The sequence below is a fragment of the Eretmochelys imbricata genome, chromosome 27, assembly GCF_965152235.1.
Source record: "Eretmochelys imbricata isolate rEreImb1 chromosome 27, rEreImb1.hap1, whole genome shotgun sequence".
Lineage (NCBI taxonomy): Eukaryota > Metazoa > Chordata > Testudines > Cheloniidae > Eretmochelys > Eretmochelys imbricata.
The window spans coordinates 11648070-11663130 of record NC_135598.1 but is presented as its reverse complement, the minus strand read 5'-3'; the positions used below and the strand labels follow the sequence as shown (position 1 = coordinate 11663130).

General features: G+C 60.2%; 1 protein-coding gene across 3 annotated transcripts in view; it reads right to left on the bottom strand.

Annotated features, from left to right (window-relative positions):
* Positions 1-15061, bottom strand: part of ARHGAP23 (Rho GTPase activating protein 23) — a 73886-nt gene that overhangs the window by 32594 nt on the left and 26231 nt on the right. For all 3 annotated transcript variants that reach the window (XM_077806221.1, XM_077806222.1, XM_077806223.1), the window contains exons 4-7: positions 14157-14249; positions 12181-12259; positions 9910-9964; positions 1767-3384 (exon numbers count right to left, since the gene is read on the bottom strand). In XM_077806221.1, the coding sequence (XP_077662347.1) occupies positions 1767-3384; positions 9910-9964; positions 12181-12259; positions 14157-14249 (1845 nt within the window). The remainder of the gene's footprint in view (positions 1-1766; positions 3385-9909; positions 9965-12180; positions 12260-14156; positions 14250-15061) is intronic.

Below are 15061 nucleotides of genomic sequence, written 5' to 3'. Positions count from 1 at the left end.
GGAGCCCACTTACTGTGACCTCCCAAGGGGCAGCAAAGGACCAGGCAGCTCAAGCCATGGGAGATGGTACCTCCCCAGGGAGCCCAGCAGCCCCCTGTCCCCTAGGGCTGGTGGCCCCAAAGTCAGGCCACGGAGCTAGTCCCTGGGCCTCTCCCTTCTCCTGGTGCCTGCTGGCTGGGGGAGTTCCCAGACACTGAGTGCTTGGGACACTGGCAGGCCTTGCCAAGGCTTTCTGCCAAGCCAGGGCCGGAGAGACGTATTCCTGGGAAGCTGGGCCTGGCCTGGTGAGACGGAGGCCAGCGCTGGGCAGGCGGGGACAGCTGCAGCAACCTGCTAACCACATCCCTGCCCTGTCCAGGCAAGAAGGAATTCGGGGTGGCGGGCGGGAAATCCTGTGGCCAGCCCCCTCCCAGTGCAGCACAGAGGGATTGGATGGCACAGGAGAGCAGAAACGGGAGACAACGCCCTTGGCCGCTTGTTAGCTAGTCTGAATCTAGCACCACCAGACAGCAAAGTGAGTTGTGGGGGCTCAGCCCAGGTCTGCGTCACCCAGAGAGGCAGGACTCCCCGTGTTGGGGAGCGTCACGTTCGGGGCAGTGCCCGTCCCCCAGCCTCTCTGGCAGCCAGCTGATGGAACTCAGCCTCGGGGGTCGCCAGGCAGGCACCTTTCGTGAGCAGCAAATAAGGCCCGACTCTGCCAAGCCCCTGCAAGCAGCTCCAGCTGCAGGGCTCTGGGGATAGGGGTGCTCGCAGGAATGCCGAGTCTAGCAGCGCATGGAAGGGGCAACGGGACAATCAGAGGCCGCATCGATGGGATGTCCAAGGCCGGCACCCAGCTTTAAGGCAGGTTAGGGGACGGTCCCGGGCTCCCCGCAGCACACAGTTCTGCTGAGATATGCCCCAGCAGGGACAACAGCAGCCAGGCCCCTTGACCAGTAGGCTCCTTCCTGGGCGTCCCTGACCCTTCCTCCACCGGACGCACTGGGGACCCTTTCTCCCTACCCCAAGCTGGATGCTTCCTCCCCACGCTCCCCTGTGCTTTGCTGCTTGCAAGGACAAGCACTGCTTTGGGCCTGACCTGACTGTCTGACCACAGTCGACTACCACCAGACCAGGGCAGCAGTGCGATGGCCCACCCATACCCCTGCCACTGTTCCTCACCCCCTTCTCTTTCCACCCCGATGTCTCTGGCCCTTTGCTCTCCCGATCTCTGGGACCACCTAGCACATCCATGGTGGGTTTGGCAACAAGAGGCCCGTAGCTGCCTGTTTCTCCCCTGCATGTGCTTCTCCAAACCAGACACACTCATCCAAGCAGGCAGCTGAAGGGACCCAAGCACCTGGCTTCACTGTGCCCGTCTGCACCTGCCCAGCCTACGGTCGGATCTGCCTGTGCACCAAGCTGCCATCTTGGCCGATGCACCGGGGATCAAACCAGGGACCTTCGGAGCGAAAGGCAGGAAGTCTACAGCTTGAGCTAAAGAGCCAGGACGCTGTCGGTGGGGCTTTAACAGGCCTGTACCCTCTGCGGCTCGGTCCCAGCGGGGACATGTCATTACCACCAGGTTGATGCCTGCTCCTCAGCATCCATTACCCTGCAGCTGAGGCTGCTTCCTGCCCCGAGGGGATCCCTGGTGCTGGGCTTTCGGAGGCGAGATACTCCCTGGCTCCTGAGCTGGATACACAGCTGTGAGACCCCCACCACCTTGGGCTCTGGTTGAAGGAACCCCCCCCAGTGCCTGAGGTTCCCAAGCGCTCCCCCCTCACCTATAAATGGAATGGATGCCAGGGAATCCTCTGGCACCGCCAACGGTGCCACCCGCCGAGCGGGCCGCTCCGCCGCCGGCTTGTCCCCTTTGCAGCTCGGCGGCGGGTCGCAAATGTCCGTCTCCTTCATGTGGTCGGGGAAGATGAAGTTCATCTGCCTGGCGGGGGCCGGCGCCTTGCGGCCCGTGGGAGGCTTCTGCCGGAGGACCACCTCCTCTTTCCTCTCCTCCGCCTCGGGCTGAGGCAGAGCCGGCTGCAGAGACCTGGCGCTGCTGTCTTGGCTGGGGGTTCTTTGGTCCTTGGGGATCTCGGGCCCGCTGCCCGGCAGGTGGTCCGGGCCAGGGGGGGCGGCAGTTGGCAGTGACGGGGACCTGTCCGGGTAAGGTGCTGGTTGGGTTCCTTGCCTTTGAGATATATTGAACACTGGAAGGCCACCAAAGATAGGGTCCCTGAAGGAGAGCGCGTGGAGCAGGCCAGTCCTGCGCTGGAAGGAGGGGCTGTAGCTCCTATACCCGATGTACCCCGAGTCGTCGGCGCTCCGCAGGTTGGGCTGGGAAGGGTGTTTCTGCACGTGGGCGGGGGGAGGGTCTCGAGAGGAGCAAGAGGGGGCGTACGAACTTGGCTGGCTAGGCTGAGCTTGGGCAACTTGCCCGGGGCCCGGCCTATAGAACTTCTCTGGCAGCCATGTGCACTTGTCCAGGCGGGGCGAGACCAGGGCGCTCTGCTCCAGAGTCTCCATGGAGCGCCCATACCTCCCCAGGGAATTGTCGGACCGGGCCCGGTAGCCCCAGCTGTCGTGGCTGGGCTGAAGCAAGGTGTCTTGTGAGGCACTGTGGGGCCAGCCTCTGGAGGCCGGGGTGTCTCCCAGGCGGTCCTGAGAGACGCTGCGGTACCGGGGCGGCATCACGTACCTCCGCTCTTCCGAGGCGCTCCGGCGCGGTACTTGGCTGGACAGCCAGTTGGAGAGCGCCTGCTGGCACTCCAGCCGTCTGATGGCCTTGGGGCCACCCAGATACTCCCAGGAGGGACGGCCCGGGCCGTCAGGCCCCGTGCTGGCATCCCGGCTGTCCTTGAAGCCACAGTGAGTCCCATGGTCTGGGAGATGCCTGGGGACCCCGTAGCAGGCCTGGTTGGCCATGGAGGAAGCAGTCGGGACGCCGTACCTCTCTGGCAAGGAAGAAGCAAGGGGACCTGGGAAGCTGGCGTTGGAGGCGCGCGAGAAGGAGCTGGGGGCTGGGACCGGCCTTGCGACGGGCATCCCGGGCCTCGGCTGGGTCATTCCATACTGGAGCTCCTCCGTGCGGTGGGCCGGGCTGGAATGGGTGCTGCCGAACTCCCGAGCAGTGTCGCTTCTGGCCTCGTTCCAGGTGGTGGGCATGGGGCTGCTGAGCGCCGCGCTGTTCAAGGGGGAAGATGGGCCTGAAGAAGCAGGCCGGTAGGGTCTGCCGTCCGCCTGCTGTCCCTGCAAAGGCTCAGCTACCATCGCCTCCCGGCTGGGAGCCCTGGACTGGAACAGGTAGGTCTTCCGAGGGTAACAGATGGGAGGTGGCTCCGGGATGCTCTGGGCTCCCCCGGAGTAGGGTTCATTGCCCTTCAAGTAGGCATCCTGAGAATAGGCCTGGAAAAGGAGAGAGAGGAGAGGAGTCAGGGCGGGCGGCGTCCTGGCCCAGGAGACATTGGTACCACCAGGCATCCTCCCAATGCCCGTCCCAGGCCCGTCACCCCATCAACACGGCCCAGGTTCCCGGGAGTCAACCAATAAACCCGATGGGATGGGATGGGATGGGGGTAACACCGGGACAGTGGCACACCTGAACCAGGACAGGACGAATCCTGAGCCCCATGGCGCTGCCATTCAAAACAAGGACACCACTGATACACCCAGGCCGTGTAAGTGACATGGGCGGCTGAGTGCTAAGAGGCCCCCCATGCTTGACTCATATGATCCCAGGATACAAAAGGGGCAGAGACCAAGGCTAGCACCAGCCGCCTGCGACCGTGAGGCACTTGAGCTTATGAACCCAACCGGGCTGGGCACCGCTGGGCCCTTCGGGTTTAAAGACTCACACAGACGGGTGAGGTGAGGCCACCAGTGGTGTGGACTATACACCAAGCCGCGAGATGACTGCGGTGCCACCCACTGGGCACATCCCGCCGGCAGGGCAGATCTCATCCCCCTTCTAGGGCAGGGCTGACCACGCGCAATGCGAGCAGAATCAGGCGCTCCTGCTGGAGCAGCGCTCAGTGCTGCGGGAAGGGAGCCGGGCGTGCCGTCCCTGCACCGCGGGGGGCAGAGAGATGCCCACCTCCAGCCTAAGTCCACTGGGGCTGCGGCCAAGTGATTTCGAGGGGCTCGTTGTGAGAGACCGGAAAGGGAGATGATTTTCAGGGGCCAGTGCTCAGCGCATAGTGAAAACCCAGGTCTCTAAAGTTGGGCCTCTCAGAACTGCTGCCCCTGAAATCATTAGTGACCGTCTCAGCCCAGAGCCTCGATCAGCCTGGGAAAGGGCCACCCGAAATCCTCCCCTGCTGTGCAGACATCAAACACATTTCCAGACGCGCTTTCTGCTGGGGTGGAAAGTGACTAACATGCTCCGGTTGCTGCCAGCCGCATTGCTCTCCCATGCTATGCTCACGGCTATGCTGGCTTCACGTGGTCTCTGGTTCCATCTCCTTAAAATACTCCCTGACGCACTGAGCTGGACGGAGAGCCAGGATTTTCCCTCTCTCATCTTTCATAGGCATTTCTGAACTAACCTGCCCAGCTGCAGGCTGAGCCTAGACCCTGAACCTCTTAACAGAACAGCCTCCTACAGCCTTCGTGTGAGCAGAGGAAGCGCTACCCAGTGGTTAAGCAAGGGCCTGGGCATTCGGACACGGGGCTTCTCAGCCCAGCCCTGCAACTGACGCATTGCACACATTTGGGCAAGTCACTTCCCTTCTCCTGACCTCAGTTTCCTCACCTGCAAAATGGGGATAAATGGGGATAAATTCCTCACCTGCCCACCTTTGGAAAAAGCCCAGAGACACTCCAGCATAAGGCACTAGTTAACGGCACTAAGCACTATTGTAACCTACCCCAGACGTTGCTCTGACTAGGCAACCCCAATAGACCACCCCAAAATATCGTCAAGGGCATATCCTGAGTACAACCCCCATGCCCTCTCTTAGCTTCCAAGTTTTGTCAAGCCTTGGAGCGGCTGCTTGGAGAGGCGTCCCTGTGTTCGCACATGGCAGCACAGCCCATCCTCATGCCATTCACCCAGTCTCACCAGGGCCAGGACTGTCCTCCCCATGTCACAGATGGGGAGCGTGAGGAAGGGAGAAGGGCTGGCCCCGAGGGAGGCAGGATAAGAATTCTGGAACGAGGAACCTCGGAGCCATGGCACAAGGGGAAAGCGCAGCAGTGCAGGACAGGAGAGGGCATTTTCTCAAGGGCCGGTCCCGGGCTGCGCAGTGAATGCCCGTGAGGTCTAAGAACACTCTCCACGCCAAATGCCGGGCGTAACTGTTGGACCTCCCTTGGCTAATATAAACACCACAGAGCCCAGCAGCCAGAACTCCCCTGCCCCAGATAAATCCACTCTGCAGGGTGAGGAAGGAGGAAAAGACCCATGTGTGACAGATGCCAACCTTGGCGCTTACTGTGCTCCTGGCAGGCACCCACGTACCATGGTGATGGGCGCAGGGTAAGAACGTGAGCAGGACACACGCAGAGGACGCCCCGCTGGACACCACACCGTGATGCTTCCCAGCAGGCTGCCAGGTGAGACCGGATGGCAGGATCGGGGATACAAGGGAAACGCGGGGCATTGCCTATGTAGACAACACACACACAACAACCTGCTGGATCCCACGCTGGGAAGCTTCGGGCTGGAAAACCCGGGACCCTTGCTGCTGAACAAGAAGAGGTGCCTTGTATAGCAAGTAAAGCGGGTGGGCGAGTCCAAAATCTAAGAAGTCCCCTGCTAAGCAGAGAGTCCTGGATAACTAGGTGTGCACAGCTGGATGCGCAGGGGAGCAAGGGCTGAGGCAGGGTTTGGGGTGCCACTGTCTAGCCTGGCCCCTGGCTCCCAGCCAGGATTCGTTCATGCAACATCTATCCCAGGGAAGCTGGTTTTAACCCCCTGCAGCAGGTGGGGCATTTTTGAGGCATGATTTAATGTTCTAACCCCTGGGCCTGAGGTTGGTTCCCAGAGTGAAAGGGTTAACGACTAAGTGATGATAAGAGACGCACTGCAGCATCTCTCCTCCAGACGCCCAGCAGCGCCCCACAAGCTGCAGGAACCGATTACAAGCGAATTGCAGGCAAGGCAGGGCTTCACCTGGAATGCAGCTGCCTCTGGGGTGGAAGGCAGCAGCCTGTCAACACCGCACAGCAAAGCCACAAGAATAATTCTGGAGCAAAAGTGATGCTGCAATGGAAACCGCAGGAGGCCAAGTGCAGTCAGCGCTGGAAATCAGCCAGGGGAGAGCGTCACGATCATGGCCAGGGAAGGCAAGTGTTTCCAGTGAAGTTACCACGCCGCAAGCTTGCTGTCCAAAGGGAAGCAGCTCCAGCCACCCCACTGCATTGTCCCCAAACGACCCAACCCCTGGAATCTGCAGCAACCTGCTTCCTAAAGCTGCTCCGATTCTGACACCCCAGGAACCAGAGAGAGGGGAGGGAAACAGCCCCCTTCCCAAAGCTTCCTCTCTCTGGACGCGTGCTGGGGCCCGAACCCCAGGGTCCTTCCTGCCTCATCATTCAGTCCTTGGGAGGCCAATGGAGGGAGCAGGGCCCCTGGCTGCTCCTAGCTCCCCGCCGCCCTGGAATCCTGCTCTCAGGAAGGCTGCATTTCTGGGCAATGACAAACCAGCTCTTTCTGATCCAAAAAAGGAGCGGAGTGGAGCGGAGCGGTGCGGAGCTCCGACACGCTCGCTTAAAGGGGCGGCCGGAGCCCTGGGCTTCCTTCCCAGACTGTGCCACCTACTGAAGGACCTTCCCCGCCCCCATCCCTTTTTTAACCTGTTCAAGCTACAGCCAGAGGGTTAAACGCTCGCCTTTAATGACTAGCTGGCTCAGCTCTGGGAGGTTTCCTCTGTGCTGGAATAAAGGGAGTCGTCACGGGAGCCCCCGCCGGCATTTCTCTCGACAGTCGCCGTCTCGTATCCTAGGCTCGTACAGCGCCTGGCACAATGGGGCCCTGTTCTCGGTGGGCTCACACACTACCGTAATAAACACGTTCAATCCGAATGCGATAGACGACCTAACAATCATATAATACACACCGACGACAGGGATCCCAAACAGAGCTCATTACCTCCCTCGATCCGGCAGCAGCCTTCTCCCCCGGCTGGCCGCTCCCTCGCTGCTCCCCGGGCACAGCCCTGGCCCAGACTAACCTTTCCTTCTCAATTTTTCCTTTTAAGTTGTTTGGGGATTTTGCGACTGGGACGTCCTGAGGCGGAAGGGAGGAGAGACCCCCCCCGAGCTGCAGGGAGCTCCTGGTTGAGGCCTGCCATTGGCTGCCGGAGCCGCACACCGCAGGAATGCCCACGCCCCCAGCCCAGGCACCGGGACGGGGAAACCCACACAAAGGTTCCTTTGGAATCCAAGCCGGGAAGCAAAGCTGGCCCTTGGCATCCGGCTCCTTTCGCACGTCCTGGGTCTCCTCTGAATCACACGCACAGACAGGAAGACAGACGCAGGCAGACAGACACACGTAACTGCACTACCCTTGTTCAAAACCCGTTCACTCCAAACACAGCCACAGGCCGGTGCTTTGGCTGAGAAGTACTGGGCCAAATTCATCCCTGGTGTAACTCCGGAGGACGCGCCCCGCCTGATCGCAGCCACGGCACAGCTAGGCTGGGACCCTGAGCCCGACAGAGGTCAGCCCCAGACGTATCAGAGGAAGGTGCAAAAGGGCTCCAATCTCCCACTCTGCCATTGACCAGCCAGGTGACCATGGACATGCCAGGCCCCCGTTTGGTGCCTCAGTTTCCCCTCCCACCCTTTGTCTATTTTGACTGTAAGCTCTTCGGGGCAGTGACTGTCTCATAATGTGTGTCTGTGCAGCACCCAACACAACGGAGCTCTGATCTCTGTTGGCACTACTGTGATGACAGCAAAAACCAGGCAATTAGGCACTAACCCTGAACCTGCCCAGGGGAGTCATTCCTTCCTGACCCCAGCGGCTAGCGGCTGTGAAGGCCCTGCAGCAGGAGGGTTTGGAACCCAGGGACTTCTCTGCCATTACCTAAGGGATGATCTGTCCCATTACTGCAGACGCACTGGGAATACCCAGCCTGGGGCTCTAGAGTATCCTGTGACTCTCTGGGGCCCTGGGTGTGTTTGGGGTTTCCCCCTCACTTTGTATGGCCTCAGGGCGGGTGGATCACAAGACCTCTGCCTCCCACACGCCCCTCTCCCTCCCAGCGTACTGCTGACACCCAAACTTCCAAGAGATGCGGACAGAACTGAGGATCTTTTTTGCCCAAGGAGAAAAACTCTAGCCAGCATCCCAGAGTGGGGAAGAGGGGGAGGGTCCTGCGTCTATCACACCTTGGTGGCCTGGGGCTGCTTCATGCCCTGGCAGCAACAGGCTCCGCACGCCAGGCCGTGGGGTCAGGGGGCTCAGATGACTGTGTCCCCCTCCTCCATTCCCTGGGTGACGGAGTAGCCCCCCGGCTCTGCCAGGGCTAGCTCCGCTCCTTTAACACAGATCACCCCACCCACCTGGGCGACGGAGCGTCTAGTCTGACCTGCCGCATCCCACGGGCCACGGAACCCTGCCCAGAGATTCCTACACCCAGCCCGACCACTCGCGGGCGGCACTAGAATGTGTCTCCCAGAAACGTCCCCCATCTTCACGGAGGGTGTCGGAGTGAAGGCGAAGCCACCACATCCCTAGACAAGCCGCCCCCCCAGCTCATTCCCCGCACTGCTAGACTTGTGCCTCTTCTCTGCAGGGTGATCCGGGCTGGTCCTACCACCATCCCACCCCCCAACAACCACGTCATGGCGACCGACCCCAGCCCAACACCCAATGATCTGTCACTTACAACCAGGGTGGGCTTCATTCCATCTCCCTCCTCGCACGCTGCCCCCCCACGCCCCGCCCGGGGTGCCCCTCCCTCATTCCATCACTCCCCGCTCCTGCAGCAAGAGGAGGTGGCCAGTCAGCCCAGGGCAGGAGACAGGAATGGATTTCAAACAGGGTCCAGGGTGAACAGGTCAGGAGCATTCAGAGCTGGCAAACCCCCAACCCCAGCAACCGGCCTTGAATTCAGAACACACCACCCAAACTGCTGATGCATGGGGCCCCAAGAAAATGAGATCCCGTCGGGCTGCTATTAAAGGGAACCCTAAAGGCCCCCCCACAAATTCCACCAGCCTCACCCCCAATCGAGGGAGGGGCTCAGGCGTGAGGGATTTTAAGTGCCATGGTTCACACCACTCACCGCCCAGATGGCCGTGGCTAATCTGCTGGAGCAGGGGACGTCGGCTTTGCCCAGATAACCCCCCACCACAACCCCGCAATCAGCCTTGTCACACTGATCTGGCCAGCCCACGTCAGCCTCCCACTGTCCCGTCAGCCCCTCGGAGGCCACATGCACCCTCTTGGGCATGACGCGTGCCTGGCAGCCTTGCAGAATGCCGGCTAGCTAAGGCTTAAGCCGGGCTAAGTCAGTGTGCAGCCCAAAAAACCACGGCTGCACAGCACATGTCCCTTTGCTTTTTGTAATCGGGAGCATCCCTGTGGAGACTACAAGTCCCAGCATGCAACAGGGCCACGCAAAGGAGTATTGAATGCTGGGTGCTGTTCTCTCTGTGGGCTGCCCCTCTGCAGGGTAACGATGAGGGTGACTCGGTTGCAGGTTTAAGGTCTCCTGAGAAGTCGCCCATGTGGCCCACCTCCCCAAGCCATCTCCCCCAGGACTGTCATCTGCTCCGAAACCCTGGAGAGCAGCAGTGCCCAGCCTCACTGCCCGAAGAATGCCCCGGCTGTCACTGCTGAGCTAGGGGCTCTGGGTCAGCCCCCACCCACCAGTAAAGGGGAAGGGCTCTGCGCAGGGCGTGGCAAAACAGGGCCAGGCAAGGCACTCCCTGCTCATCACCGGCCCGAACCCAGGGAGAGTTCAGCAGCAAAAGGCTCACCAGCTGGAGGACGTCCTCGTCTTTGGGCATGATGGAGAGCTCCAAGGCATCGTCACTGCAGAGAGAGGGAAAGGCAGAGAGCGTCAGGGTCTGGATGCTGCGTGCAGCCAGCTCCCCGCGTCTCCAGGCTCCGAGTCACGCAGAGACCGGGGCAGTAACTGGATGCCAGGACTCAGCAGCCGAGGTGGGTTGCAGGGGCACAGGACAGCACTCCCTATCTGATGCTATGTGAGTGGCTGGGAAGGAGGCAAGGCCTGCAACTGACAGGCAGCTCTGGGAATTACCCCCTAAGCTCAAGTGACTGAGGCGTGTGCTTCTGGTGGTGGAAGTCCAGGGTGTAATCTCCACTGACCCAGTGCCTGGCTGGCTGCGGCCAGCGGGGGTTATCTGATTAGTAGGCGTTAACGCCAAAGGAACAAGGATGGTGGGCTTTATTTATTTATTGTTTAAAGGCTGCAGATCTGCAGCATCGTGGCCCTGGGCTAGTGCGCGAGAACCAGGCTGGAGGTTCGCAGGGCAGAGGTTTTACTCCAAAGGTTTGAGCCGGAAGATCCCAGCTGCGCAGGGCCCATGCAGCAGCTCACACAGGCAGCCCGGGACAGTAGAAGCTGCTGTTACTCCCAGAGGAGACAGCGGCCAAGCCGCCACGATGGGCCATTTTCCTTCCCAGGGGACAGGAAAGACTTCGTCTTAACGCCACATGCAAAAGACAGGACCTGTCACAGTGTAGCTACGCATCCCCCCGCCCGCCGCCAGCTGCGTGGGGGTGCACCGCCAGCAGCCGCTCTCAGATCCAGCCCTGGGCTGGGAATGTGCTGCGCCATGTCCCCTCCACGCCTGTAGCCCACCTCACCTCTCCCTTAGTCTGAGCAGTGCCCCTCCCTGCGACTCCCTCCCCACCCCCGTGAGGCATTCGCCCCCCCCCCCCCAGTCCCTCCTCCCAATTCAGCTCTGCCAAGCCCTCCATTGCGAACTTGCATCAAGAAAAGGGCTGGGATTCCTGACCCCTAATCCCCCTGCTCTAACATTCCCTCCCAGAGACCAGAAGAGAACCCAGGAGTCCTAGCTCCGGACCCATGCTCTAACCATTAGACCATGCTCCATCGCAGAGCCAGGCCCGGAACCCAGGAGTCCTGGTTCCCCATCCCCTGCTCTAGCCACAGGATCACTCCCTCTTCCTTTGGTGACAGCGGCTGCTTATTTCTTTCTCAACTAATGAAAAGCTCAAGCCACGGCAAGAAATTGCAACAAACCCCCTGGAAATCCCCTTTCCATTTCAGAGCCAGTCGACAGCATGTAGCCCCCACCGTTCCCCCTCCCCTGCGGACGGCCACTGAATAGTTTTCCAAATGCAATTAGCACCCAGGGCTGTATCTTATATTTAGCTCATATCCAGATCACTTTCATTTGGTTCGTTCCCCAGGTGCTATACTTAGGAGCTATCGCGGTCAGGTTTGCCCCTCCATCTCCCCTGTCTGATCAGTAGTTACACACAGAGTGCAACACACACAAATCCAGGTCATTAATTAAATCCCAGCTCCAAAGACAGACACACACACACTGGCTTCTTTCTTCCGTTTTCGGTGTGTGAGGGAGCGTGTGAGAACGAAGGTGGGTAGGAAATTCTCCCACATCCATCAACTCAGCGCTGAACAGACAAACGCTGCAACTCCCTTCTGCTCCAACTGCGCCCTGACCCCTCTGCGAGAAGAGGAGCAAGGTTGCCCCAAATCTGGCTGGCTTGTTGTCACATCAGGTGTCACCAACACCGCCATTTTGGCAACATCTTAGTGCGAAGGAGTCGGGGAATCAAGCTGCCCGAGTGGTGTCCTGGCTACATGGGCAGCAGCGCCCACACCCGCCAGAGGGTGAGAACGGCAGCCAACCCGGCACTTGCCGGCAATCCATACTGGGGCACATAAATAAGCGGCTTTTTCCCAAGTGCCTGACGATGGGGACCCACCTTCCTGGGGCAGGACCTCAGCACTTCATGCAAATCAGGACCCTTGGGGTGTCGCAAGGTGGCCACCCAAAAATCGTTCATCACTTTGGAAAAACTTGGCCTAGGGCCCCGCTCTTCCAAGGTATTTAGGCACCTGATTAGCACTGGCACCCCGGGAGTTAGGCGCCCACGCACCTTTTGAGGATCTGGGCCTGGATGGTGGATCTGAGTATGAACATTTTGGCCTGAACCCCAGGAGGGCACTTCGTCTCAGCCAGGCGTCTCGCCCCGGGGAGGATCCAATATCCGGGGAGTATCCCAGCTCTCACCTGTTCTGGATCAGCGCTATGACCTGGGAGTAGGTTTTCCCGATGATGCTCTCGCCGTTCACCTTGACAAGCCGGTCTCCTGCAGAGGGAAAATAACCGGGGGCCCACGCGTGAATGGGGGCGCAGCTAGCCAACCAGGAGCGAGTACAGCTGGCGGTAACCACAGCAACGTGCGATATCGCCCCCAGCCTGCCGCTACCCGCCGAAGAAGGGCCCAAGCAAGCGGGACGTCGGTGGGAGCTGGGGGCACTCGGCACCTCGCAGGAGGAGGGGCTGTGGGGCTGTCCCCAGCAATGGCGCTGGAAATCATTCGGGAAGGGAGCCTTTGAGCACACAGAGCTGGCTTGTTCTCTGGCTGCTCTCCCGCCTCGGCCCACTGTCCCCCTTGCAGCCCTGTCCCTACGCCTTGGTGCTGTTAACGAGCGCTCAGCGGCTGGTCCAGGGGGCCACGGCAGGGCGGGACCCTCGGCTGGCCTCAAAGACAAGGGAGCGCCCCAGGTTCATGCCCGCTGACGTCTGGCCCAGAGGATACAACACACAGCGCCTTCCTTCCGGTTTACTGCCTGACCATTTTAGCCGGGCACACGCCATCCCCACCCTGAGCACTGGCAGAACAGTTACTGCTGTCGCCACCGACACCTGGGGGCCCAAAGTGGCAACCCCTGCGCTGCCCCGTGTGGGCACCAGCTGATGGGGGCAGCAGACAACGGCTTTCAGAGGTCGTAGTAGAGAACAACGGGCAAGGGGGGGGGGGGAGCCCCTTCCCTCTGCCCCAGCCACAGCCTGGAGCGAATGATCCACTCGGGCGGACAGGACGTCGTAAGGACAAACGTCACCCAAGGACAAGGCCGTTTTCCCCCAGGCTGTGAGCTCTGAAGCAAGGCCTGTCCAGTGGGGCTCTCTTATGGGGTTTCCTAGGCTCTGCTGCAACCAGGCTATGGTGACTCCCCTTCTTTCCAGGCAGCGAGCTCGCTCAGAGCCGAGAGGCCTGGAGAGACCCTTTCTCCCCCAACTCCCTCGGCAGAGGGGGAGATTTTCACCCTAACGTGGCACAGTTAGCTTCCCCTTTCAGCCCGCCCCCAGACGGCAGCTGGCAGGGCCATGCCCCCGGGCACCACAGGATGGCTACGCGGCTGGCACACGCCACAGAAGAGCAGCCCAGGGGCAGGCACCGACCCCACCAGGAAGGGACTGAGAAAGTGACATCTGGGTTGAGCCAGGCGCTACGGACCCGTTAGGGGATCTGCAGTGAAAGCCCCAGCCATGTCCCATGCACCCAGGACGCTCCCCCTTAGTTAATTACCGCTTGAGAAGCGATTCTGGCTCTGGCCCTGGCTCCACCACCAGTTCCCACCCCCCAGCTGAACAGCGCCGAGACGCGCTCCGGAGACAGGGCCAACAAGCAGGAGGGAGGCTGGCAGAGCTTGCTGGAGCTAGGAGGAATCAAAGCTCTTCTCCAGCCCCTCTGCGTGAAATGGCTTCGCTGCTAATACACAGAGTGCCAGTCTCTTTCCCTCTCTGCTCCCCCATCCAGCCGTGCCTCCCCTGGTATTCAGTGGGGTTCGGCTCATGCCCTGCGCTCTGCAGACAGGCGCCTGCCAGATTTGTCCCTTGAGGAGGAACGGCCCCGGCAGACAGACAGGGCAGGCACTGAATTTGTGCCTTGACTGGGCCTAAAGACTGCTTTCTGCCAGCTTGTTTGTAACCCTAGAGACCCCAGCAATGTCAAGGGGTGTAACCCTAGAGACCCCAGTCCAGAACATGTGTTGAATCTTTAAGAAAGCCCTGTTCTTCCCCAGCTGTTTACCAAGCATTTGAATTAACTGGAAGGGTTTTCAGGTCTGTTTCCCATGTGAGCCCTCATCCACTGGATTTCAGTCCCCTCCGGGAGCACTTTGCCACTGGCTTTCCCAGTACAGTCCCTCAGGTCGCCCCCACCCAGTGGGGTGCGTGGTACCCAGTGGGGGCTCCCCCACCTGTGCGGAGGCCGGCCTGGTGCGCAGGCCCGTCTTCCCTCACGTTCTTCACAAAGATGGTGTCCATGGGCTCCAGGCGGCTCCGCTGGGGACCTGCGCCGGGAAAGGGAAGGGAAGGGAAAGGGCGTCAGACACCAGAGCTCGGCACCGGGGGGTCCCTCACAGGAAAGACGGGTACATGCTGTATACTCACACACTCACGCCTGCACACTGGACACACGCACACAGAGAACTACGTGCATGAGTGCACACACGCACTGGATACACACGCACTGGATGCACACACGCACTGGATGCACACGCACACTGGATGCACACGCACACTGGATGCACACACGCACTGGATGCACACACGCACTGGATGCACACACGCACTGGATACACACGCACACTGGATACACACGCACACTGGATACACACGCACACTGGATACACACACGCACTGGATACACACACGCACACTGGATACACACGCACACTGGATACACACGCACACTGGATACACACGCACACTGGATACACACGCACACTGGATACACACGCACACTGGATACACACGCACACTGGATACACACGCGCACTGGATACACACGCACTGGATACACACGCGCACTGGATACACACGCGCACTGGATACACACGCGCACTGGATACACACGCGCACTGGATACACACGCGCACTGGATACACACGCGCACACTGGATACACACGCGCACACTGGATACACACGCGCACACTGGATACACACGCACACTTGTGCTCACTGGACACACACACAGAACTACATGCATGAGCACACACACACTAGATACACACACACACACACACACACACACTAGATACACACACACACACACACACACACAAGTCATACACACACAAGACACTCACATGCAGACACCCT